The 25,574-nt window shown below is 42.1% G+C and overlaps 1 protein-coding gene across 1 annotated transcript in view; it reads right to left on the bottom strand.

Annotated features, from left to right (window-relative positions):
• Positions 1-25,574, bottom strand: part of PSTPIP2 (proline-serine-threonine phosphatase interacting protein 2) — an 82,260-nt gene that overhangs the window by 13,992 nt on the left and 42,694 nt on the right. Inside the window, exons 2-6 of the mRNA XM_060118632.1 lie at positions 16,803-16,903; positions 11,866-11,943; positions 7,310-7,344; positions 5,806-5,912; positions 738-800 (exon numbers count right to left, since the gene is read on the bottom strand). Coding sequence (XP_059974615.1) covers positions 738-800; positions 5,806-5,912; positions 7,310-7,344; positions 11,866-11,943; positions 16,803-16,903 — 384 coding nt within the window. The remainder of the gene's footprint in view (positions 1-737; positions 801-5,805; positions 5,913-7,309; positions 7,345-11,865; positions 11,944-16,802; positions 16,904-25,574) is intronic.

The raw sequence follows: 25,574 nt of genomic DNA on the forward strand, positions 1-25,574 counted from the left end.
TCAAAACATAAAAGTTCTGGGAGTAATCATATATCAACCAACACCATTTCTGCATTACACTGACATCATCCCCTATTTATCAATCGCTTTTCAGGTGCTCTGCATCGAAGAATAAAAAATGCAGAACAGACCGCCATCAACATTGGTGACATTTTCTTTTTTGACCAAGTTACCAGATATGATGTCATAGTCATAGAATATCATGATGATACTTCTATACAAAGATGGAGTCACAGATGTTCCAGTAACAAAGTTTCATTGTTTCGAGATTCATGAAAAGCTAGTGTGAGGTCCCCAGCAACTTCTCTTAGTTCTATCTTGTTAAGCATTTTTAAAACAAATTACTTAAAGTAAAGGAGGCTTTTACTATTTGCAGATATCTTAAAACTCAATAAAAATAGGTAAGAAATCAAGATTCAAAACAGTCTTAACAGGGAAGAAGCTGAAACCCAGCAAGATAAAAGACATCATAAAGTATACATGCCCTGGTCTGAAATATTTAAGTTGACTTGCTATACCTTCCCAGGTTGCCAGAAAGATAACATCATTGTATTTCTTCTGTCTGATTTCATCCTCAACCTTACCAAGGCCTTAAATAGAAAGTCAAACCACCAAAGGCTGTTTTCTCTAAAACACTGCACTAATGTTATTTTCAGGAATATGTTGATACATAGCACAGGATATCAGAAAATATCACCATTACAAAAAAAAAAAAAAGGCAACATAGTGAGACTCACATCCATGGTTTTCTTGAATTGTAAGCTCTTTTGTTTATGGGCAGCATCCATTATAAGCTCCGTCTGTGCAGAGAGAACAGGCACTATTAATAATCAAAACCAACTGTTAACAGCAGCTTAACTTGAGGGCTGAGGGTTCAACGTGGCTTATCTCAATTAGTCCTCACACAACCCAGAGGGTAGATGTGCTATTTATTATTACTCCCATTTCACAAGTAAGGAGACTGCAGTACAGAAAAGCTGAACAATTTGCCCACCTTTGAACCTGGGTGGCCACTAGCCAGTATTGAGAATCACTGATCATCTTAGAGTATCCTCATCAGTAAATCTGGAATCAAGGAACTTAGGTTTCAAAAAGGGATTTTAAAACTTTGTTAAAGCACCATTTATATTTTAAAAAGGACTCTTTATTCTGTAAGCCTATGTCAGCACAGTTAAAGACTCAGAAACATTCACTTCTGTGGCATCTGTCAATGGCAAGTCCTTCACCAGCAAAGAGCCCAAGCAGTATGAAGGGAAGAAATGCTTGTGGGACAGCTAAAAGAAGCTGTTCCCCTACTCTTTACCCCATCTAATCCAGGAAAGGTAAGCTACTCTTCAAGTTCACTTGGGAGCAACTTCTTTGCTGTGGCTGTGATGTTAATACTTTTTTAGTCAAAATAATGGAGCTAATAATAAAAATGTAGCTCTCAGACATAATAGTTGCTCCCATTTATTAAGCACTATTATGTGCTAAGCAACTTTCATGCATCACAACAACTGTGAGTACTCATCTCCATTTTCTTGACAGTAAACTGAGATGGATTAACTCACCCAAGGTAATACTCTCAACAAGTAGCAGAGCTGGGATTTGGGCACAGCCAGACTCCTGTGCCCTTGTTCCTAACCATTATCCAAAACTATCATTATCCTTATGATAGCTCTTTAAAACCAAATGGGTATATAAAAGCCCAAGAAATGCAATAATTCAAAATGAGCTATGGCATTGCTCTTGTACAAAATTATATAATCCAAAATAATGTTGAAAATGAAATTAAAAGATTTCTCTTTCTTCTGGAAAACTAAGTTTTTGTCTGTTACAATAGCACACAAACATGGATGGATTTTCAAGATATCTGGATGGAAGGTTTGGGATGGTCTCACTTCAAATATGAACTTTGTGGAATACACGAAACTCCCTTGGGGAAGCCCCAAGGGACCCTCGGGGAACAGAACAGTCATCTTCCAGCCCAGCTGAAATTGAGGGACCAGGAGGTAACTAATGGTCCCAAGGAGGCTCCAAGTACATGGAGAACAGACAGGGCTCCAATGTGACCCAACAGGGAAAGACTCATGGGCAGCTCCCTGCCATCCAAGACAGGGAGCTGTGTGGCTCACGTGAGCATCTATGTGCCTCTGCCAGGAGGGGCAGGGTTTATTCATAATAATAAACCCTGATTTTCCCAGGCTCCACAGAGCAGATCAATTAGCAATGTTGGTCCATCCGTCGTCCTTTCTACTCTGAATATACACACTGCCATTCTTCCAGTTCAGGAGCTGCTATTAATTTATAGTTTATGGCCCAAGCCAGGCCTCCTTATCTCCAAGTTCTACATAACACCTGCTTCAAGCACCTCTCGCATGTCTACAAAGTTCTACTTCATACCATTCTTCTCTCTGCCTTCAAAGATTCCTGGCACTTGTATGTCGGCAGGATCTTAGAAAGCAGCAGTCCAGCTCTCATCTGACAGGTATGATCCCCAGGGCCCATGAGGTGATACTGCTCAAGGCCACTCAGTGACACCCAGTCCAGCTCTGTCTGCTGTACTACCTTGATTTAAGTCTCCTCATGTCCATACTCACTTGTAGGGTGGCCTATTCATGGTGACCCCAGAAAGTCACGAGTTCTCTTTCAGGACTCCTTTTTTTTTTTTTTTTTTTGACCGCACCATGCACGTGGGATCTTAGTTTCCCAAGCAGGCATTGAACCCGTGTCCCCTGCAGTAGAAGTGCAGAGTCTTAACCACTGGACTGCCAGGGAAGTCCCCTCTTTAAGGACTCCTTGGGGAAGTTTTTCTTCTAGGACTCATTCTTTCTGCTTAGACCAACTCCAGTAGAAATTTGATTATGTTTTGTTATCACTAACACAAAATAGTGCAAAAACACAATCCTCTATGCTATCAAGTGGGGAGATGCAAGAGGGAGGGGAAAAGGAAGAAGAGATTTTATAAATGACCCAAGTGACCCTACAGTAAATTACTGACAGAGCTGCTGAGTGGTCTGTTTGTCTGCCTACATACATTCAGACTGTACTCTGAAAACTGGAAGTGACAACCTGCATGACCAAAGAGGTTCCCTTTGGAGACTGCTCTCAACACAGGCAGAACATTCTGCTGTGATCGTCCCTATCTTAATATGGGCACCAAAGGAGAGAATGGCTGACCACATGCTGCCTTTGTCAGGCTTAGGACGTTCTGGGCTGGGAAGGAACTCCAGCACCTAAAATGTCAAGCCTCCTGAGAGTGGCTCCGAAGATGCCTCCCTGCCTGCCAACCTCCAGGGATGAGAGACTCCTCCCACTCTGCCTTCATCCACACTGCCTTTCACTCTGCTGGCTTTAGCTTCAAGGTCGCTGCCTCCAGAAGGCCTCCCCAGACCTATAAATTAGGTTAAGTGTCCCCGCTGCATGTTCAGCTGGCACCTTCAGTTCCCTACCTGTTAAGGCTCATCACACTTTGTCATGATTTACTGTCACGTCAGTCTCTCTAGCCATGCTCTATGCTGTGGGGGAGAGATGGCCATGGCCGCATTGGTTACCACCCTCAGAAAACAGTAGTTCTGTAAGTGAGTTCACCAAAACTTCTACCAGCCATTCCATCTGCACCTCCCCCGTCCCAGTTTGCTAAAAGAAACTAACTGATGGATTTCCTGGAAATGGCTTAATTTCCAAGAAGTGAGAGACCAGCACATGCAGGGTTTGACCAGTGAAAACTAGAAGTTAACACTAACACATTTTCTCCAAAAGTCTGCTTTTAAAAAAAAAAAAAAGGTATTGATACAGAAGTGGAACAACCCAGAGTTCATTGCGACACAAGTAATTACAAATTTATTAATGAACTTCGGACTCTGCAAAGAAAGCTCAGAAAGTGTTTTCCTGCTCTTGAGAGCACACAATATAGGGAACTTGGATGACAGTGGTGGAATGAGCCCAGGCGCCTCTGTTGCTTAAGAGAATTCAGAACAGTTCTTCTAGCTGCGAGAACTTGGTCTTTGTAACCTGCTAGGAAGGGAAGTTTCAGAAGCCTTGCAAAATTAACAAAACTCTCCCTGAAATAACTAAGGCAACCGAGGGCACTTAAGAATGTGAGGAAATGACCCTCTTCTCCTCTTAGGGGAAATCATGTGTGCACAGACTCTGGTTGTCTAAGGCATTTTGCTTCTGAAAAATTGTAAATCCTTTGGAGAGGCAGGTAGGGCTGGCAATGTCAGCCAAAAAGAGTTTGACCGTCCAGTAGATGGGTGTAATACACATATTATTTTTTTCTCTGAAAAGTACTTTAGGTCAGATGCACCCCCTCAAGCCTCACACATGAAGCTTGAGTTTGTGTGAAAACACCTGACATGGTGTTCCTTAATGGTTGGTTTCTACCCTTCCTTCCTATAAGAGGTATAGCAGTAAGAGCGGCTCATAAAAGGTCAATATATGTAAGGCAGTCAGGCTCTTAAGATACTGCCACCCACTCTGAATGCCAAGTGGCCACCAAGGAAGCTGGAATTAGACTCTGATTTAGAACCACAGGCAAAGTTGCTGAGATTGAGGTAGGGGTAGAGCCAGCTGTTTACTGAATACACACTGCAGACTTCCAGACAGTAAAGGGCCAAGATGAAGAAAGATGTCCAAAAAGTCCATGCAGAGCTGTCTGGAGAGACCCGGGTGGGAATGTTCGGATGCCAAATAGGGAAGAGCTTATCCCTCACGTGAAGTTCATTCCAACCCTGGAGACCAGATGTTAAAAAAAGTTCTGGGGACTTCCCTGGCAGTCCAGAGGTTAAGACTCCGTGCTTCTGGTGTGGCCAACAAATTTAATTAATTAATTACTTAAATGTAAAAGTTCTGGAAGGGCCCTATCTGGCTGCCAGGCCAACCTGAATGTACAAGTCTTTTAGGAACAAAACAGAAGGAAGTCAGAACAGTGGTCTAGTCTGAGGAACACTTTAATATAAATCTGGACTTCTTTTTTTTTTTTTTTTTTTTTTTTTGCGGTACGCGGGCCTCTCACTGTTGTGGCCTCTCCCGTTGCGGAGCACAGGCTCCGGACGCACAGGCTCAGCGGCCATGGCTCACGGGCCCAGCCGCTCCGCGGCATGTGGGATCTTCCCGGACCGGGGCACGAACCTGTGTCCCCTGCATCGGCAGGCGGACTCTCAACCACTGCGCCACCAGGGAAGCCCTGGACTTCTTTTCTTGATGCCTATAACTTCCCAAATGTTTACCAGTTTTATTAACTCTTGTTCACTCCCATCTCCTTCCATATAATTGGCCAGAATAAATCCTATCAATGAAAAAGAGCCTGTAAACATCTGCTTTGAGGCCAAAAAGACTTGAATTTCCCAGGGCCTCAGTTTCCCTATTTGTAAAATAGGATGGTTGGACGACATTATGGTCTCCAGGGGAAACATGGGTCCCCTCCACTTCTTATCCTCCCCTTACTGCCTTGTCCAGGAGGAGGAGTGTAGTCTGAGAACCTACCACCTTGGTAGCACATGCTAGACCCTTATGAAGACAGAAGGGTTCCCCTTTCCAGTCATAGTTTAAACAGTGGCAGCAGATATAAAAAGAAGAGGAAAGCAGGCTGGATCCCTGACTCTTACAACAATTAAAAAAGAACTGCCCTAACGTGCAAATGGGCACAGAGGCATCACCATCTAGACTGAATGCCCGTATGGTTCCCAGTAAATAATCTCATAGGTTAAAAGGAGAGTGTGGGTGCTTGAGGGTAGGAAGTGGGTCAAGGAGTTTAATGAACAAACAAGTCTGGAATTTTTTGCTGGAAGAATGGCAACATCTTAACACATACGTAAACCCAACCTTTTTTCGCTGCAACTTTTGCTTTTCCCTGAATTCTTCCATCTTCTTGGCCTCTTCTCTTAGAGTCTGTGCAAGCTGAATGTGACTTTGTGCCACACTGTCTACTTCTGCAAAAAGCATTTAAAAAAATAAACAAGATCTACACATGTCTGAATTCAAACCAAAGAAACTATACAGAAAGTTAAAATACATACAAAATGCTAGGGCAAGTGGTAAAGTTAACCTGCTTCACTTGGTCACCAACATTTATTGAGCCCCTCCATGTGTCCAGCATTGCCCTGGCCACCAAGACCAAGCTGGCAAACCTTTAGCTTAGCTTCCTACCACTAACTGCTACTAACCTAGTGTATGCCCAGGGCCAGGGAGAAGCTCATGGAGCTTGCATGCTAGCACACATTACTAAACCCACTACAATTTCAAATTCAATCCTATTTCTCATTACATGACTCTAAGGTTCTTTCCATCTCTAACACCTCATGAGCCCGTAAGAAATTTATCTCTGGATAGAAAGATTATTGGTGTTTTTCCCTTTATTTTCTTTGTAATAAGCATGGCTTACTTTTTTAATAGAAAAACCGAAATGCTTATCTTTCTTGTTCTAAGAAAACAAATTGAAGATGGCATTAAAGCTAGAAAGACTGACAGATCTGACCTAAGAAAAAATTTTAAACTTGTGTATGTGTCAAATAACCTTGAACAAGGTTGGAAGGTACATGACAAACTGGAAAAAAATATTTGCAATTTATGTAACAAAGGGCTTTCACAAATCAAAATAAATATATATATTCCAGTATTTTTTAAATGGTTAAAAAACATGAAATTTTTAAAAAGATTGGCCAATTAGCCAGTAAACATTTGAAAATGTATTCAGCCTTAAAACTACTGAAAAAACACAAAGCTTTAAAACCCTGAAAACTATCACTTTTTACCTTTCAGTTTGGCAAAATTTTTAAAGTGTAAAGATTCTTGGTATTGGCAAGCATGGGGAAAAAATCAGTATCACCTTTCTGGAGGAAATGTGGCATTTTGGTGAATAAAAATATTTTAAATGTAAGAGTGAGACAGATCTGCATGAACTGAAATGGAAAGATGTCTAGAACCACTCAACTAGCTACAGAAACATGTTAAGCACATACTGTGCCACATTAAAGTCCTTAGCTTGGAAGCATGAAGAACAGAAGGACTTAAAGTCTTAAATTCTGAGTAACAGGCCCAGGGAATACTAGAACTGGACAGGACCCCCGGAAGATCAGTGCCAGGGTCTCACCCTGAGTTTCCAGTGCGAGAACCCCTGCCCTAAGTAAGTCAAATGTACATCATAACGTGCAAGTGTGGACGGTTCTCCAGCTCATTTCAATTCTGAAGGGCTATTCCTCACCTTAGGAGTTGCTCTGATTTTTTTTTTTCACCCAGTATGAGATTGCTGTTCAAATTAAAACCCACCTTTGATGACAGACACGGAGCTTGCCAAAGACAGCAAATACATTTTTAAAGAATCACTTACGCAGCTTGAAGGCGTCAAGGGCCCGCTTCAGGGTGCTTAAAAGAAAAGCACATATATAGTTTCAGTTCTGGAAATTGGCTGTATAACCTTATTATAATGCCATTGTATGTTTCTCCCAGTCCTCATCTTAACTGATAGCCTATGGTCTGATCTTTGCCTGGGAGCTTGAGAAGACACCAAAAGATCAAGACTTCTTCAGCCCAGTTTCCTCTCTCTTACCCTTTCAGTCCCAGGCACAAGCATCATAAATGCTTCAGTGTCCACCTGGGTGGAGCCAGATGCCAAAATTCTTTATGCTTCATTTCTCCCAACAATAATATGGGAGTTATGGTCCCTTTCTCATAAGAATACCAGTCATTCTTTAAAGTATGGTAATTAGAAATATGAATACATAAAGGAAGGATTCAAACTGTGGCTCCTGATCACCTCCTTTTTCATCCATTCTTCAATCAACACATACTTACTGCACATAAACTATGGGCCAAGGCATTGCATCAGATGTTGGTGATTCAACAGTACAAGACAGATATTGTCCCAGACTTAAGAGTCTTAACAGAGGAGACAGACATTAAACACATTGATTTAATGTTCTACCACTGATGTACAAACTACCACAAATTTAGCAGCTTAAAACAAGACACATTTCTTACCTCACAGTTTCTGTGGAGAAGACCATAACTCATTTCTCGTACCTTCTCTCAGTCTCCCCCCTCCTCTCCCTCATAACCCATGGCTCCTCCTCCCTTATAGCTCGCCCTTGCCCATGGTTTTAGTTCACCCCCATCCTACACTTCCTTAATAAGCCTCCTTTTAGGGCTTCCCTGGTGGCGCAGTGGTTGAGAGTCCACCTGCCGATGCAGGGGACACGGGTTCGTGCCCTGGTCCGGGAGGATCCCACATGCCGCGGAGCGGCTGGGCCCGTGAGCCATGGCTGCTGAGCCTGCGCGTCCGGAGCCTGTGCTCCGCAACAGCAGAGGCCACAACAGTGAGAGGCTCGCGTACCGCAAAAAAAAAAAAAAAAAAAAAGCCTCCTTTTAAGGTGAAGTGGCCCTGGGGATTTTGTTGCTCACTGCCGTCTTCATGGAAGCATATCTCACTGGGCTCACTCCAGCCACTCAAGAAGGAATGGGACTTAGTGAAATCATGGTCCCCCAGCCCCTAGCCACAACAGCATGGGATCATGGATCATATTCTATTTGTATACATGTAGGTGGCAAGTTCTGCTATTTTGCAAACTAATAACCCTTGTATCTTCCAGCTGGGCCCTTCTTTTAGCTACACCTCATTTTTCTCACTCTGTTTATTTGTCCCAAAACAAAGCGTTCTTATTTCTCCCTGCCTTTTCTCACGTAAACATTCCCAGTTATTACAAACACACTGAGCAAAAAAACATAACTGCACAGTCTCCATACACTTTATCCATCTTATGATACAATTTTTCAAGGAATGCAATGCACTAGAAAAGTGTCCATATCCAAACAAATGCACAAGTGGCCCAGAAGGATGACTGAGCCCCACTGGAGAGCAGACTTTTGACTGGAATTAGCGAGAGAGAAAGATGGCTATGGCTGCAGATACAACTGGAAGTCTTCCCCATAGTGAGTTGTGGAGTTGGAAAGTGACTTAGAGATAAAGTCTGTTCAGGGTCTAAAATTTTTCTCCCACCCTAAGTGACTGCCTAAAATGCCACTAACATAGCAGCCCCAAACTCCCTTTGGTTTGTCATCAGCTTTGTTGTCCCACACCATCACTTTATTGCTGTTTCCCATGTCCAAAACGTGACGACAATCTGAGGATAGAATCTGAACCTTGGGGATGGTGTTCTCGCAACGTCCATGCCCTCTTCTCCCTGGTGTTCTCCTTAACTGTGGGAAAAGAAAATATTCTGCCACCTTTTAATAAGCACTTTGACCTTAAACCCTAACAGGGCCCATCAGAAAGCAGAAGTCTCTCCAAGTGGTCAATGAGGTAAAAAAATCCTATTGAGTCCCTGGACAAACAGAGTTGTGCACTCTCATCTAGGGCACCTTCCTAAAGATCATCCTGGAGGTGACAAAAACAGTAGTACCTGAATGGCCTTTCACTTCCACCTTGGAAACACAGTCCCCAGGTCTCACATCCTGTTGCACCTTCCTCTCTGAGGAATTCTTAGAAGGAAAACTGACGGGCTTTCGTCACAGAAGAGAATGGCGCTATAGTCTCTTAATGAATTTACCAAGTTTAAGTCAAATGTGCAAGAAATATCACTTTGGATCAGACTCATTCTGCCAAATATATTTTTCAAGAAGTACTATGTGAGAGAACATGGCTATTTTCCATCACATCACCTAAAATTTTTTTGGATATCTTCCCAAATGGCTTATGCTTCTCTATGAATAAACAAGTTTTTTTTTTTTTTTTTTTTTTTTTTTGTGGTACGCGGGCCTCTCACTGTTGTGGCCTCTCCCGTTGCGGAGCACAGGCTCCGGACGCGCAGGCTCAGCAGCCATGGCTCACGGGCCCAGCCGCTCCGCGGCATGTGGGATCTTCCCAGACCGGGGCACAAACCCGTGTCCCCTGCATCGGCAGGCGGACTCTCAACCACTGCGCCACCAGGGAAGCCCAATAAACAAGTTTTTGGATCAACTGACCCACTAATCTTCCTTGAAAGTATCTAAAGCCTCCTTGAATGACAGTGAAACCTACCTAATTCTATGCAATTCTGACCTCGAACATAGAAATGTTTTACATATTCAAAAAAGAAACTAAACCAAGCAGGAAAAGAAAATAATCCTTAAAATTGAAAACAAACAAACTTAACTATATATAAAACTGTTTACATAGTCACACAGAGAAAATAGTATTTTATATGACCTTAGAACACAGCGTTCTTAGTGGGATATAAGGTCAAGAAGAACTGCAAAAAGAACTGCAAAGAAATGTTAAGTTTCATTCAGAAGTTTTATTGTTAGTAGCAGTTTAATATTATTATTTTGAAACATTTTACTATATATTGTCATATAAAGCAAATAATTCTGCTAATATTGTCAGGAACCAAGATTTTTCAGTGCAAGAGGAAATAAATATAAAATGAAAGAAGTTAAGTGAACTGTAAAGTTAATTAGAATTGGAAATATTAATATGAACTCAGGCTTTTAAAATCTGTCCCCTGAAAGAGCCTAGAAACAGTGACACCTCTGTGACAATGACCAACACTAGAACTCAGAGTTTCATCTCTAAATATGATTAATCATGAAAGGAAAACCTGGAGAAATATTTGGAAAAATAGCTGACTCCAGGTTTAAATCCACCAGAAAACTACATTAAGAAAATATGACAAGTATGAATAATTGTTAAATCTGGGTAATGGATTCACAGCCATTCATTACATTTGTCTTTTTACTTTTCAGTGTGTTTTAAATTTTTTCATTTAAAACATCAAAAATATATAGAATATAATCAATAAATTCTCCTTGTACTAATGTCCTATGTCTGAGGGTAACAAGTTTTTAAGGTTTATGTAACTGTTAATATTTTAAATATCTCCCAATGTTTTCCTCCTCCTCAATAATCCAGTACTTTGTAGTCTGGGATGAGTGAGTGTGTGTGTGTGTGTGTGTGTGTGTGTGTGTGTGTCTTAGGATCAACAGAAGAGAAGGGGAAGGGCAATGTCTTGTCTGCTCTCAGTACTACCTCTGAGGGGACACAGACCTCAGCTTGTCTCTGCAGCTGTCTACAGCACAGCCAAAGCAGTGTGCATGTCAGCATGAGGTGTGATTATATCTGCAGAGATCTTCAAAGGTCTGCCTAAACAATTTCCCCCTAGTCTTCCTCAGTATGCTATGCTAGAGAAGGAATTTAGAAATTTCCATGTGAGTAGGACTGGCTACATAATTTGTGAGGTCCACTGCAAAATGAAAATGTAGGACCCCTTGTTTATAAATCACTAAGAATTTCAAATAGTGACAGCAAAGAGCATTAAACCAATTATGAAGCCTATCTGTGTGTGAGATCCTATATGACTGCCCATGAAGCCAGCCGTGTATACGAGGGAGTGTGTTTCTAAAGTAGGCACTGTGTCTGGCCATCTTTGTACCCTCAGAGTATTCAATGAATGATGGAAGAATAAATAATTGTGGTAAAGAAATCTCACACTGGTCATGAGGACTATGAAATAGTGCAAAGAGAGTCTCTTGTAGCTATCACAAACTATGGGTGTGGTTTATACACACACACACACATACACACACATATATATACATATAAATAAAACAAGAATACCCTCTCTATTAAACTTCTAGCATAAAATTATGTATAATTCTACCTATAAAAAGTATACATAGGAAAGGTCTTCAAGGAAAATTTAGAAAATATTAATAATGGGTTATGCTTCATAATTCATTTTAGCTTTCTTTCTATTTTTTTATATATTTTTCACAACTGGAAATAAAAAAAAAATTAAAAATTTTTTTCACCCAACACACTTCACCCTACTGGCCAGCTCTGCCTGCTTAAGTGATGGGGGCTCCTGAGTGGTATCAGCCAACCTAGAAACCAGAAAGAAATGTGGCACCTACTTGGTCTCAGACTGTCCACATGGCTTTTTCCTAGAGAGGCTGAGCAGATCTTTGCCATATTTCTCTTCAATTGATGCCCTAAGAGGAACATAAAAGAGGGTTATTAGTCCTTCTCAGGGCTGATTCTTATTTCAGACACATGGCACTTCCCTTGAAGGCAAAACTGTACCCTTGACAGTAGAAGCTCAGATATGACACAGTTCTCTAAAATGTGAAACTCCCCTCTACAGAACCAGGAAGCACTGTAAAAGAACAGTGGCCTTCATCTCTAAGGTGTTCTTCTCCAGCAAAAAGTCTCTAGCTTGAATATTAAAGCCAAACCAAGCATGGCCCCTTGACCAATTCTGGCTAGCACATTACAGAATAATTTTCAAAACTATGATCCATAATTTATATAAATAATCTATATAAATCTATATAGATATAAAATATATCTTTTTTAAGTGGAGTAAAAGATATTTCCACGAAATGCTGCAATCCTAAGGCCCACCCCTCCCATCTTCTCTAAGAGTATCCTTTAACCAACCTATAGAGTTCCTCATTCATAGTCAACTCAAATACACAGCTAAACCATACCAAAGAGAGGGGAATTTCAGAATATAAACCCTGCAGTTGGCATGTTTCACAAGAACATCTGCTTGTTACTCGGTGTGGCACAGGTCTGCGTAAAGCACAAAACATCCCCCACTTCCCCCCTTCCCCTAGCCTCATGGCCCTTTGACACCAGCTCCACTTTGTGTCCCAGCCCCAGCTTTATCTAAACCATACTATCAGGTTATGGGCCTTTAAGCTCATCTACCCCCACTTTCTTCAAATTAAAAAAAAAAAAAGTATATTATGAATACATTCTCATTGCAAAAGATTCACACAACACAAAGCCATATGGAATAAAACACAAAAAGTCTCCCTTCACGCTATCCCCCAATCCCACTCCCCTCCCCAGAGTGAGCCACTGCTAAGCTTGGTATGTACCTTTGCAGTCCTTTTTCTGCATTTACATACCTACATCTCACAAATACACAACTTTTTATGGTTACATAATTGAGATCATTCTATTATTTGCTGTTCTGTTTTTCACCTAGTAATAAATACATCGTATAGACCTTTCCTTACCAGTACATGCTAACCACCATGTTCATAATATGGAGTTTTCCACAGTTCAGGGTCACCCTATTTGTTTTTTCACTACTGCCAAAAAAAGCTAAATGAACATCCTCAGACAGATATTCATGGGCATCTCTGAGAATGTTTCTCTAGGCTAGGACTTCTGAGAAAGTGGATTTACTAGATCAGAGGAATATGTGTTTTAAATTTTGGAAAACAGTGCCAAATCGCCCTCCAAAAAAGCCTTCTCAATTTATATTCCCACCAAAAGTGTGTAAGAGTCCCATTCCCAGAAACCCTCCCCCACACTGGATATTATCATTCCTTTTTAATTATTACCAGTCTTTAGTGACAGAGGTTAAAAAAAACTCTCATTTTAATTTGCTTTTCCTTGATTTCTAGTGTGATTATGCATTTTATATATTTATTGGACATTTGTATATATTCTTCTATGAGTTACCTACTCATATCATCCCAATTTTTTAACTGAGTGTTTTGCCTTTTTCCTATTATTTTGTAGAAGTTCTTTATTATGAATATCAATACTTATTCTTACATGTTATAAAGTTTCTCCCACTCTCATCTGTCCTTTCTAAATAATGACCTTATCCATTTTGTTAAAATGATACATGCTCATTATTCAAAAATAAGGAAAAAGAAAAATACATAGAAGAAAGCAACAAACTGTCCAAAATTCCACCAACTAAAAATAATTAGTATTAACACCAGGTGATGATTGTAATGGACATTTCTTTATGCAGATACACAGGCAGGAAGGATGGACAGACAGGCATGAGTAATTTTAAAAGAATGAGACTATATTCTACATGCTATTTAAAAATAAAGCATTAAGCCTGATTTTATTTAAATTTCACAGAAGAAAAGAAAACTGAAAGGAAGCTGAAGGAATTGCTGAATTTCAAATAATTGTTTCTTTGCCACAGGAAAAATTAATTCCTAAAATATCCTCCTAAAGCTAAAAAGGAGTTTATGAAAATAATTAAGGGGATTGAGACATTAAAATATTTTAATGACCTATTTCAGTTTTAGACAGTTTCAGATGTTTGACAGCCGCCCGTGAAAGGATGAGATGATTAGCACTATCGTACCTCCACCTACTCCTTGACAATGTTTACATTATTTTTACTTCATTTGTGTCTATAACACACGCTGTTCTCCAGTCATAATTCCCCCAGTTGTTTAGTCTTAACTATTTATGAAAATGGATGTGATGCTCACCCCCAGTCCTATTACCATAGCTTTTCCATCCCTAAGATTTGTATTTTGGTTCATTTCTTCACTTTGTGATCTTCTGGCTGAATTTCATCACTTTGTGATCTTTTGCCAAAATGGCTCAGAAGGGAGGGCATCAGTATTTCCTGAGTTCCTTCATATTTGAAACCATTTTCCTGTGGCCTTCATATCTGAAATTATTATTTTTTACTTTTTATTGAAGTATAGTTGATTTACCAGGTTGTGTTACTTTTGGGCGTACAGCAAAGTGATTCAGTTATACATATACATGTATCTATATATGTTATTTTCAGATTCTTTTCCAATACAGGTTATTACAAGATATTGAATATAGTTCCCAGTGCTATACAGTAGGTACTTGTTGTTTACCTATTTTATATATAGTAGTGTGTATCTGTTAACCTCACACACCTAATTTATCCTCCCCCCACCTTGCTCCTTTGGTAACCATAAGTTTGCTTTCTATGTCTGTGAGTCTGTTTCTATTTTGTAAATAAGTTTATTTTTATCTTTTCTAGATTCCACCTGCAAGTGTTATCATAGGATATTTGTCTTTCTCTGTCTTACTTCACTTAGTATGATAATCTCTAGGTTGATCCATGTTGCCGCAAATGGCATTATTTCATTCTTTTCTACGACTGAGTAGTGTTCCATTGTATATATGTACCACAGGTTCTTTATCCATTCATCTGTTGATGGACATTTAGGTTGCTTCCATGCCTTGGCTCTTGTAAATAGTGCTGCAATGAACCCTGGGGTGCATGTATCTTTTCAAATTAGAGTTTTCGTCTCTTCCAGATATATGCTCCAGAATGGGACTGCTGGATCATATGGTAACTCAATTTTTAGTTTTTTGAGGAACCCCCATACTGTTCTCCACAGTGGCTGCACCAATTTACATCCTTACCAACAGTGTAGGAGGGTTCCCTTTTCTCCACACCCTCTCCAACATTTATTATTTGTAGACTTTTTGATGATGGTGTGGCCTTTATATCTGAATGACAACCCCGCTGGTGTAATGAATGTTCTTAAACTTTCCCTCAGAACTCTGCTGAACTTGTTCCATTGGCTTCTGTCATTGAAGAGAAACCCAAGGCCATCCGGATTCCCTGCTGCTCATTCCTATTTCAAAAACTTGGTTCATTTTTCCTAGATACTTGAAGTATTCTTTCTTTAATTAAATAACTTAACCAGGATGAATGTTAATGTTGATTCTTAAATAATCATAATCAATATTGATTACTGTGTATCAATGTTTCCTGGTTTATATGTACCCTTCAGATCTATTTAGTTCTTCTACATTCCATGAAATTTTTCCTGGATTCTCTCTCTGAATACTTTTATTATTCCCTTTTGGTAAATTTTCTACTTGGGATCAGTTACCCAGATCTTGAAGTGGCTTTGTCTATCTGTTCTTGAGTTTGGGGCCCTGGTTCTTTTTCTCTTTTTGACTTCATATCTTCCTTCCTCCCTCTCTCCCTCCTTTTCTTTGGCTGAGGTAATTTGCATGGCTGTTGCATCATTTGGGTTCATCTTGCTCCTGGTACTGTGGGCAACCCTATCTACTTGCTCTGAAACCATGCACGTGAATTCTCTTTTATGCCCTTCTGACCTTATACATTACCTTCCCCTCACTACCACAGCTTGAGCAAGAATCCTGTGTTTTCTTGGGCCTCTACTCTTGGATTCTATTTCTAAATTTTTTGCCCGCTCCTGATAATGTAAAGTGAAACACACCTGAAACTGACTCTAGTTGTAAAAAAGGATGCATTTTGGGCTTCCCTGGTGGCACAGTGGTTGAGAGTCCGCCTGCCGATGCAGGGGACACGTGTTCGTGTCCCGGTCCGGGAGGATCCCACATGCCGCGGAGCGGCTGGGCCCGTGAGCCATGGCCGCTGAGCCTGCGCGTCCGGAGCCTGTGCTCCGCAACGGGAGAGGCCACAACAGTGAGAGTCCCACGTACCGCAAAGAAAAAAAAAAAAAGAAAAAAAAAAAAAAAGGAAAGGAAGGGAAGAGAAGGGGAGGGGAGGGAATCCTCTAAAGCATGCCAGATCGCCCCAGACCACCATGCCCACCACCCTGCGGAGCACCCCGACTGGCCCCTGCATCTTTCCCACCACTGCAGCTCAGTGGTCTCTGAGCCAGGCTCTGCCTCGCTGTCACTGCACAGGCCCTGCTTGCCGCCCTTCCATAGACACCTGGGTGTTGCTCCACTGACCAAAGCCATCTCTTCCTCGAGTTAAGGGACACTTCAAGATCTCCTCCTCCATGAGGCTGGCCCTCCGTTTTTGCCAGTCGTCCCAAGCTCCCCTCTCCCGTGAGGTCTTTCAGTATCATACGTATCACAAAACTTAGTATTTTATTATATTTTTTTTGCTGTTTCATTCATAAATCTTATCTCTTGAACGGCTTCCTAAGAGCTTTAGGACAAAGATATCATTTACTTCTTGGGGATTGTTCCATAACTTTACAGCAGAGGGTTTTGTGGACCATTAAAAACAAACAAAACCACTAAACTGTCCTTGTCTGTGTGGGAGTGTTTTGTCCACCCTCTGTCTTCAGAGAGAAACAACATGTACCTTTCTTTTAAAAAGTCTTCAAACTCTTTGCAGTTCTTGCGACCATTGTTCAGATGCTGGATGATGGTCTCATAGCCAATGCTGCTGAGGATGTCTGGACTCTGGTGAGAAAAACAACACTGTGTGAGACGGGGAGTGCGGTGACGGCAGCCCCGAGGCCTGAAGCGTGGACAGGGCAGGACACGGGGAAGCTGGCCATGGGGAGTTGCTGAAACACTTAACTCCAAGGCACATGTGACCAAAAAGGACAAAATAGAAGAAGTTCAGCGTGCATGTAGCTGTGGAAGAGTTTTTAAAATTATGAAACTATAGGGCCACGAAACAGGAAGGAAGTGACAGAGGACTGAGAGGCACATGGACGAGGGAGCTGGCTGGGCTTGAGGCCCCTCCCTGCGTCCCCACATGCCCTGATCAGGCCAGGCAGGGAGCAGGAACTGAGCCTCCTTCTAGCCTTCTGCTGAGTGACCCTCTATCCCATGGGGGGAAACTCAGTTACATCACAGGTCCATTTTAACCAGGGATACACAGTGTTCACTGTGTCCTCACACCTGTCACAGAGCTTGACCCTGACATCTCTTCCCAAAGCCAAGAAGCCTGGTGTGAGGGTCGAGGGCACTGTTGGGCCAGTCCCCAGCACTGGGAGAGGGAGGCCGGCTTCCCACTGTAGCAGGAAGCTGAGCCCAGCAGCCAGCAGGCCCTGATGGGCTGGCCCCACTTTGGGGGAAAGGAATTTTTTTTAATTTTAAGCTAGCCATTTATTCTTATTTTATTCTACTACGTGCTCTGGAGTTGGAGGAAGCTGCCTGAGTCTCCCAAAGCAGTAGTCCCAGATGCAGTATATTTTAAAAATCAAAGTCCCCTCAGCTCCCCAAACCAACAAATCAGGAGCTTTAAAGAATACTCCTGAAGTGTCCCCTAATGCGGCTGGTTTCCTGGTTTCTACCCCCCAAGTGCATATAATAGGTGGTCTGATCCAGACTCCAGTCCCTTAGGGAGGTTGGTTAGGCTGCCACTGGGTGTGCCCTGGGGAGCTTTGAACTGACCCAGCCCCAGCCTAGCCTCCCTACCCTCCATCTGCTGAGGAAGGTTCTTCTCTGCCATTGGGTGGGGGTGGGACCCCCTGAAGATACGTCTCTGCCCAGCCCTGGACACTAGAGAAGCAGAATTTCTCTATTCCATTTGCTGCCACTCCTCATGGCCTGGCTGAGCAGACAGGGGTCCCCGAGAGACCCAGCAGGACCAAGGCCTGAGGCTGATTTCAACCTCAGAAACCTAACTGGCCATAACTCACACTGCATTTTAAAAAGTGGATTATTATAAGTATAATAAATTTTACACATGGGCATACAAATAAATCTTAGTTAGAAATACATTTAATTCTATGGGTTCTGGCTACTGTTTGAGCATAGATTTCGGCCTTGGGAAGCCTAAAGAAAGAGCCTCCACCAAAGCTTCATTTCTCCACCCACCCCCTCCACACACGCTCTTCTGTCTCAGTGGGGTAGGCTTCTAACTGCCCCCTGAAATTCAGCGCTCAGTGGCAACTCTAAGATGACGCTTACATTATCCCCTCCTGAATCCAAATTCAGCCCCTCCACCCCCAAGGTTTCTGGAAGCCTTCCCTGAGTAGCCTTAATGCTCCCTCTTCTGGGCTCTCAGACTGCCCAGCTTCTGAATTTGCTGTTTGCTACCCACCTTGTGAGTAGCCTTGTTGGCCCAATGCTACTGCAAGTGCCTGCAGCTTCTTCCAAGTCTCAGACCAGTCCTGCACACATACACACACACGCAAAAAATTTAGCTTAAGATTATGCAAACCAAAGGTCTACAGTAAAATTCTGTGGGATGAAAATGTCTATTGTGTTCCCAGCCAGATGCATTAGAAGAGAACGATGAAAACAAAGTCTCCTGAGTGAATGAGGGAATGAATGGGTACAAAGGGTCAATGTCAATATTGGTTTGTAGACAGAAGTGCTTTGGTCTTCCCAGAGAAGTACACTTAGGTTCTCTGTTTTATGATATTCATTTGGAAAACGTGGTTTCCTTTTTCTTAATTAAGGGTGTGGACACCCTTTGAACTGGGCAGGGAGGGTGGAGCTAGAACAAGATTTCCTGGAAACAAACCAAATCACCAGGCCTCCTGGCCACCAGCCTTAAAAAACCACAACTGCTGCTTCAGAGGAGTGACTGGACTCCAGAGGCAACCAAGAAAGAAAATCTCCAAAAAGAAAACAAAGAGTGCCTAAGTCCCAGTGCAAAGAGGCAGGGGATTTGGCCTGGAAACTCCTTCCCATGCTACTCAGAAAGCACTGCTGAGAAGCTCTGACTGGCAGATGCAGAATAAGAGGGCCAAGGAGGAAAGAAAACTGCACGAGCACCAAGATGGCACAGCAGATTTGCCATCAAGAATGAGTATGCCAGGGCTTCCCTGGTGGTGCAGGGGTTGAGAATCCGCCTGCCGATGCAAGGGACACGGGTTCGTGCCCTGGTCCGGGAAGATCCCACATGCCGCGAAGCAGCTGGGCCCGTGAGCCATGGCTGCTGAGTCTGTGCGTCCGGAGCCTGTGCTCCGCAATGGGAGAGGCCACAACAGTGAGTGGCCCGCGTACCGCAAAAAAAAAAAATGAGTATGCCAAACCCATAACTCCATATCCTGCTCCACAGTAGCCCTGACTTCTGTCCCCTAGTTTTCCCATGCTGGTCTCTCCCCATCCTCCAAATGGGCAGTGTACATTTATACCTCAGGACCATTGCACATGGTTTTCCCACAGTGGGAATGGCATTTCCTCCATCTTCACTTAAATCCCACCTCTGTTTCAGGGCCACTTCAAATCCCAAGTCCTCTCTGAAATCCTCCTCAAATAGTTTGTCCTACAGTCTCCTCTTCCTCTTCAGAGTACCTGGAGTGTTTAATGACGTCTCCTCTCATTTGGCTTTTATTATATATTATTTTGTGTCATTAGTTAATATCTGTTAAAAATTAGTTAAAGCTTATCTGGATTATACCCAACCTTTATCATCCACAATAGCTCCTACATTAATGGTGCTTAAGAAATGTCTGTTAATTGTATGCCAACTACAGACAAGGTACTAAAAAGTTTACAGAGTCAGCATACGATGGAGTTCTTGTAATCAAAGAGACTATCGTTCATTCTGGGAGTCAGTAAAAGACACACACATAAAACAAATGTGTATGCATAAAAAAAATGAGAGACTAAAACAGAGTATAAAACTATACAGAGAAAATATATAATGAATGAGGTGGAAAAGAGGAAAATAGGCTAGAGTCATCAGAAAAGAGAAGACATAACATTTAAATTGAGTCTTTTAAAGTGACTGGGATTCACCCGAGAATTCAGAAGACATTTCAAACCAATTGACAGTGAAGAAAACACATCAAAATTTATGAGATGCAGAAAAACAGTGCTTTTTCTACAGGGAATTTTCCTCTAGGGAAAATCTTCCTATAGGGAAATTTGTAGCTCCAAATGCTAATATTAGAAAAGAAACAAAGTTTTTAAAATTAATGATCTAAGCTTTCATTTTATGGAACTACGAAAATAAGAACAAATTTAAATTTGCAGTAACTAGAAGAAAGGAAATAAAAATAGTAGAACACAATGAAATACAATAGAAATGGCCAAACAGGGACTTCCCTGGTGGTCCAGTGGCTAAGGCTTCATGCTCCCAATGCAGGGGGCCCGGGTTCGATCCCTGGTCAGGGAACTAGATCCCACATGCCGCAACTAAGAGTTCGCATGCCACAACTAAAGATTCTGCATGCCACAACTAAAGATTCCACATGCTGCAACAAAGATCCCATGTGCCACAACCAAGACCCAGCGCAGCCAAATAAATAAAAATAAATTAATTTTTTAAAAAGATAAATGGACAAACAATAAAGAAGATTAATGAAACCAAAAGGTAGTCCCTTGAAAAGCTTAATAAAATCAGAAAACCTATAGCTGGGTTGACCAAAAAACAAGAGAGACAGAAAGAAAAAACACAAATTATCAATGTCCTCAATCTGACAAAGGACATCTACAGAAACCTAGAGTTAAAAACTTAATGGTGAAAAGGAGGAAATAAAGCAAGAAAAAGATAAAGAACACACTTGTTGGAAAGGAAATAGTAAAACTGCCTTTATTTTCAAACAACATGATTGTGTTCACAGAAATTTACCCCCCAAAATGACTAGAACTAATAAATTTAACAGCATTGCAGGGCACAAAGTCAATACACAGAAATCAATTACATTTCTATATACCAGTAGCAAAAAATAATTAAACATCATTTAAATGGCATTAAGAATATAAAATATTCAGGAATAAATGCTTAAAAGGTTACACAATACAAGATTTCTTCACTGAAAATTACAAGGTTTTGCTGAAAGAAATGAAAATAAAGGTAGGGGGCTTCCCTGGTGGTGCAGTGGTTGGGAGTCCGCCTGCTGATGCAGGGGACACGGGTTCGTGCCCCGGTCTGGGAAGATCCCACATGCCGCGGAGCGGCTGAGCCTGTGAGCTATGGCCGCTGAGCCTGCGCGTCCAGAGCCTGTGCTCCGCAACGGGAGAGGCCGCAACAGTGAGAGGCCCGCATACCGCAAAAAAAAAAAAAAAGAAAAGAAAAGTAGACCATGTTTGTGGATTGAAAGAGTAAATATTGTTAAAACATCAATTTTCTCCAAATTGATCTACAGATTCAACACAATCCCATGAAAATCCCAAAAGTCTTTTCTGTAGAAATTTGCCAGTTAGCCTAAAATTTATATGGAATTAAAGGACCTAGAATAAAAAGTTTTTTTAAAAGAAGAAAGAGCTGGAGAATTCATACCACCTGACTTCAAAACTTGCAGGGAAGTTATAGTAATCCAAACAGTACAGTACTGATCTGAGGACAGACAAGTAGATCAATGGAACAGAATACAACCTAGGAATAGACTCATGTCAATTGACTTTCCAAAAGGTGTCAAAGCCATTCAGTGGGAGAAATGACAGTCTTTTCCACATGTGGTCCTGAGACAACTGCATAAAGCTGGGGAGAGAAGAGTCTCTGCTCACTGCCCCCACTGCTCCCACTGCACACAATGCACACACAATTAATGTGCGATGGGTCACAGACTCAGGTGCAAAACCAAAATATAAAGTTTTGGTTAATTAGTATAGGCAAATACCTTTGAGGCCTTGAGGCAGGAAACGATTTCCTAGAGAGGATACAAAAAATACGAACTGCTAAAGAAAAAACTGAAAAACTGGACTTCATCAAAATTAGAAACCTCTGCTCATCAAAGGAGATTATTAAGAAAATCAAATGGCAAGCCACATGCTGGGAGAAGATATTCACAATACATATGTCTGTCAAAGGACTTGTGGGCTTTCCTGGTGGCGTAGTGGTTGAGAGTCTGCCTGACGATGCAGGGGACGCGGGTTTGTGCCCCGGTCCGGGAAGATCCCACGTGCCGCGGAGCGGCTGGGCCCGTGAGCCATGGCCGCTGAGCCTGCGCATCCAGAGCCTATGCTCCGCAATGGGAGAAGCTGCGACAGTGAGAGGCCCGCGTACCGCAAAAAAAAAAAAAGGACTTGTAACCAGAACATATAAATAACTTCAAATTAATAAAAAATATAAGCAACCCAATAAAAACTGGGCATAATACTTGAACTTCATAAACACTTCATAAAAGACATTCCTTTGGCCAAAAATCTCATGAAAAGTTGCTTAACATGACAGGGAAATTCAAATTAAAGTCACAGTGATATCTACTTCATGCCCACTAGAACAGCTGAAATTAAAAAGTCAACATTGAATGTAGGCAAGGATGTTGAACTATCAGAACTCTCATTCTGGGAGTGTGAAAATGGTACAATCATTTTGAAAAAATGGGAATTTCTCAAAAAGCTAAACATGTACATATCATATGACCCAAAGTTCTACTCCAAAGCATTTACCCAAGTGAAAGAAAAACATATGTCCACAAAAAGACCTCTGCAAGAAGGTTCATAGGACTTTTATTCACAATAGCCCCAAACTGGAAACAACCCAATGCCTAACAATCGATGGATGATAAACAGTGTGTGGTATATTCATACAATGGAATACTACACAGCAATAAAAAGGAAAGAACTACTGACACTGAAACAACATGGATGAATCTCAAAAACATTATGCTAATGAAAGATGCTAGATGCAAAAAGTATTTACTGCATGATCCCGTTTATATGAAGTTCTAGGACAGGAAAGCAGTTCTAGGACTTACTTCTATGGTAAAAGAAGTAAGAATAGTGACTGCCTGAGTCAGGGGAGAAATTGAGGGTGGACTGGGAAGAGCCATGAGGGAACTTCCTGGAATGATGGAAACACATCCAATCAAGATCTTTCCATAGAGCTGTGAGTTGTACAGGAATATGCAGTTTTCAAAACTCGATCTGTGTGCTTCATCTTATGTAAATTACACCTCAAAAAATTAAAAGCCAAAAAAAATTGATTAGGAGTTGGAAGAATAATGGGAGGGAGGCAGTCACTAGAAGGAAGAGAGGAAGATAAGCCTTGAAAATGGATCTGGTCTTAGAGTCCCGGGTGAGGCAGGGAGATGAAAAAGAAGGAAGGGCAGATCCACCCACCCAGCAACCTCCCAAAGACCCAGAACGTAAGGTTTAATAATGCTCAAATTATAAAGAGGTAAATAGCATTCAAGTTTTAATCAGTGGATTAGTTTTAACCATAAAGCCACTTAAGGGACTTCCCTGGTGGTCCAGTGGTTAAGAATCCACCTTCCAATGCAGGGGACACAGGTTCAATCCCTGGTCAGGGAACTAAGATCCCACATGCCGCGGGGCAACTAAGCCCATGTGCCTCAACTACTGAGCCCGCGCACCACAACTACTGAGCCCACGCGCTCTGGAGCCCGCACCGCATGCCTCAGCTAGAGAGAAGCCTGCACGCTGCAACGAAGATCCTGGGTGCCGCAACTAAGACCCAATGCAGCCAAATAAATTAATTAATTTAAAAAATAAATAAAGCCACTTAAATTTCTTTAAGACAAAAATTTTGCCAGGTCCAGCAATGAGCACATGAGCAATGAGCACATCCAAAGAATAATAAAAACAGTCTTGCTGTGATGCCAGCGGCCAGTCCAGACCAGGTGACGTTGTGGGTTCAGAGAAGGCAATCTCCGTGGGCTGCCTGGTGGAGCATAACTCCACTGCCGCCAGCTCCCCCAACCCACCCCTAACACTCAGGTCTGGTCTCCCTCAATTCAGGCACATGTACTCCTCCTACCTGCCCAGCCCTGAGGCTCATGTTGCAGGGGCCTCTGAGAACTTGTTTCCAGAGACCTTTTCTACCATGTGGCCACTAGGCAGAAGGGGAAGGCAGAGGGGAAGCAAAAGATACCTGCAGCCGCCAAAGCCACCATCAGAATTATGGTGCTACCACCAGAGCATCCCCACATCCAGTTCTGTGCTGCACCTCACGTCCATCCTATCATGGCATCTGCTACACGGTTTCAGTTTCTCTAGATGTGGGCTCCAAGGACCACCTGTGCCAGAATCACCCAAGCAGCTTGGTAAACAGGCAGTCCCCCAGGTCTCACCCGAGACCTGCTGATTCGGAACCCTGGGTGGGGGAGTCTCCACTTCTTACACTCTTCCAAGGACTGTAATGCCGTTTAAGAACTGCTGCCATAGAAATTACAAAAGACGATAGAACAATCATGGCTCCTGCTTTGAGGAAAGCAGGAAACTTGCACGTGAAACTAGAGAACACAGCAGAATGGAGCAGGAAAGAATGACTGTTAGTAAATGCAGGGGAGAAGAGGCCAGGGAAGACTCTCCATGGTTTGCATTTGATTTTATAACCTCCAATTTTGAGTAAAAAATGCAAATTGGCATTGGTGCCCTTTGGAAGCCCAGAGAGCCCCCTTAGAATGGGGAGAAGGCACTGACTGCATGACACACAAAGGTTGAGTTTGTTTGAAGACTGGCCATGGGATATGTTAATGTACTGTACTTTGCATTAAAAGACCACAGTATGCTCCATATAAACACAGTGAGAAAGGAGCTATTTCCACGTTTACAGCTGGAGAAAATAAGACACAAGGAAAAGAAGTTCTCCTTATCACTTCCTCCAACCACAATGAAAGATCTGAACTCTCAACCAAGAATGTTATTCAAATCTCCATTATTTATTAAAAGCTATATGGCAGGGGCTTCCCTGGTGGTGCAGTGGTTGAGAGCCTGCCTGCTGATGCAGGGGACACGGGTTCGTGGCCCGGTCTGGGAAGATCCCACATGCCGCGGAGCGGCTAGGCCCGTGAGCCATGGCCACTGAGCCTGCGCGTCCAGAGCCTGTGCTCCGCAACGGGAGAGGCCACAACAGTGGGAGGCCTGCATACCGCCAAAAAAAAAAAAAAAAGCTATATGGCAACAGAAGACTTGGGATAAAGACCAAGGACTTCATTTTACCTCCCTCTGTTCTCAACATTGATCTTTGTTTCCTATCTCTTTTACTGGAAGAGGTAAAACCAAATGGATCGAACTCACCTTATCTGTAAATATGGATTGATTATTGTTAATTAATATTAATAATTCGGGCTAATATACAGTGAATGTTTGCTGTGTTCCAAATAGCATACCAAGTATTTTGCATGGGACATTTTGCTTAATTCTTATAACAATCCTATGACATAAGTATAATTATTATCTTCATTTTACAGGACAAGAAACTGTGGCTCTGTACTCTGAAACCACTCGACCACACAGCTTCTCTTGTTTGAGGATA

Source organism: Mesoplodon densirostris, chromosome 15, assembly GCF_025265405.1.
Source record: "Mesoplodon densirostris isolate mMesDen1 chromosome 15, mMesDen1 primary haplotype, whole genome shotgun sequence".
NCBI lineage: Eukaryota > Metazoa > Chordata > Mammalia > Artiodactyla > Ziphiidae > Mesoplodon > Mesoplodon densirostris.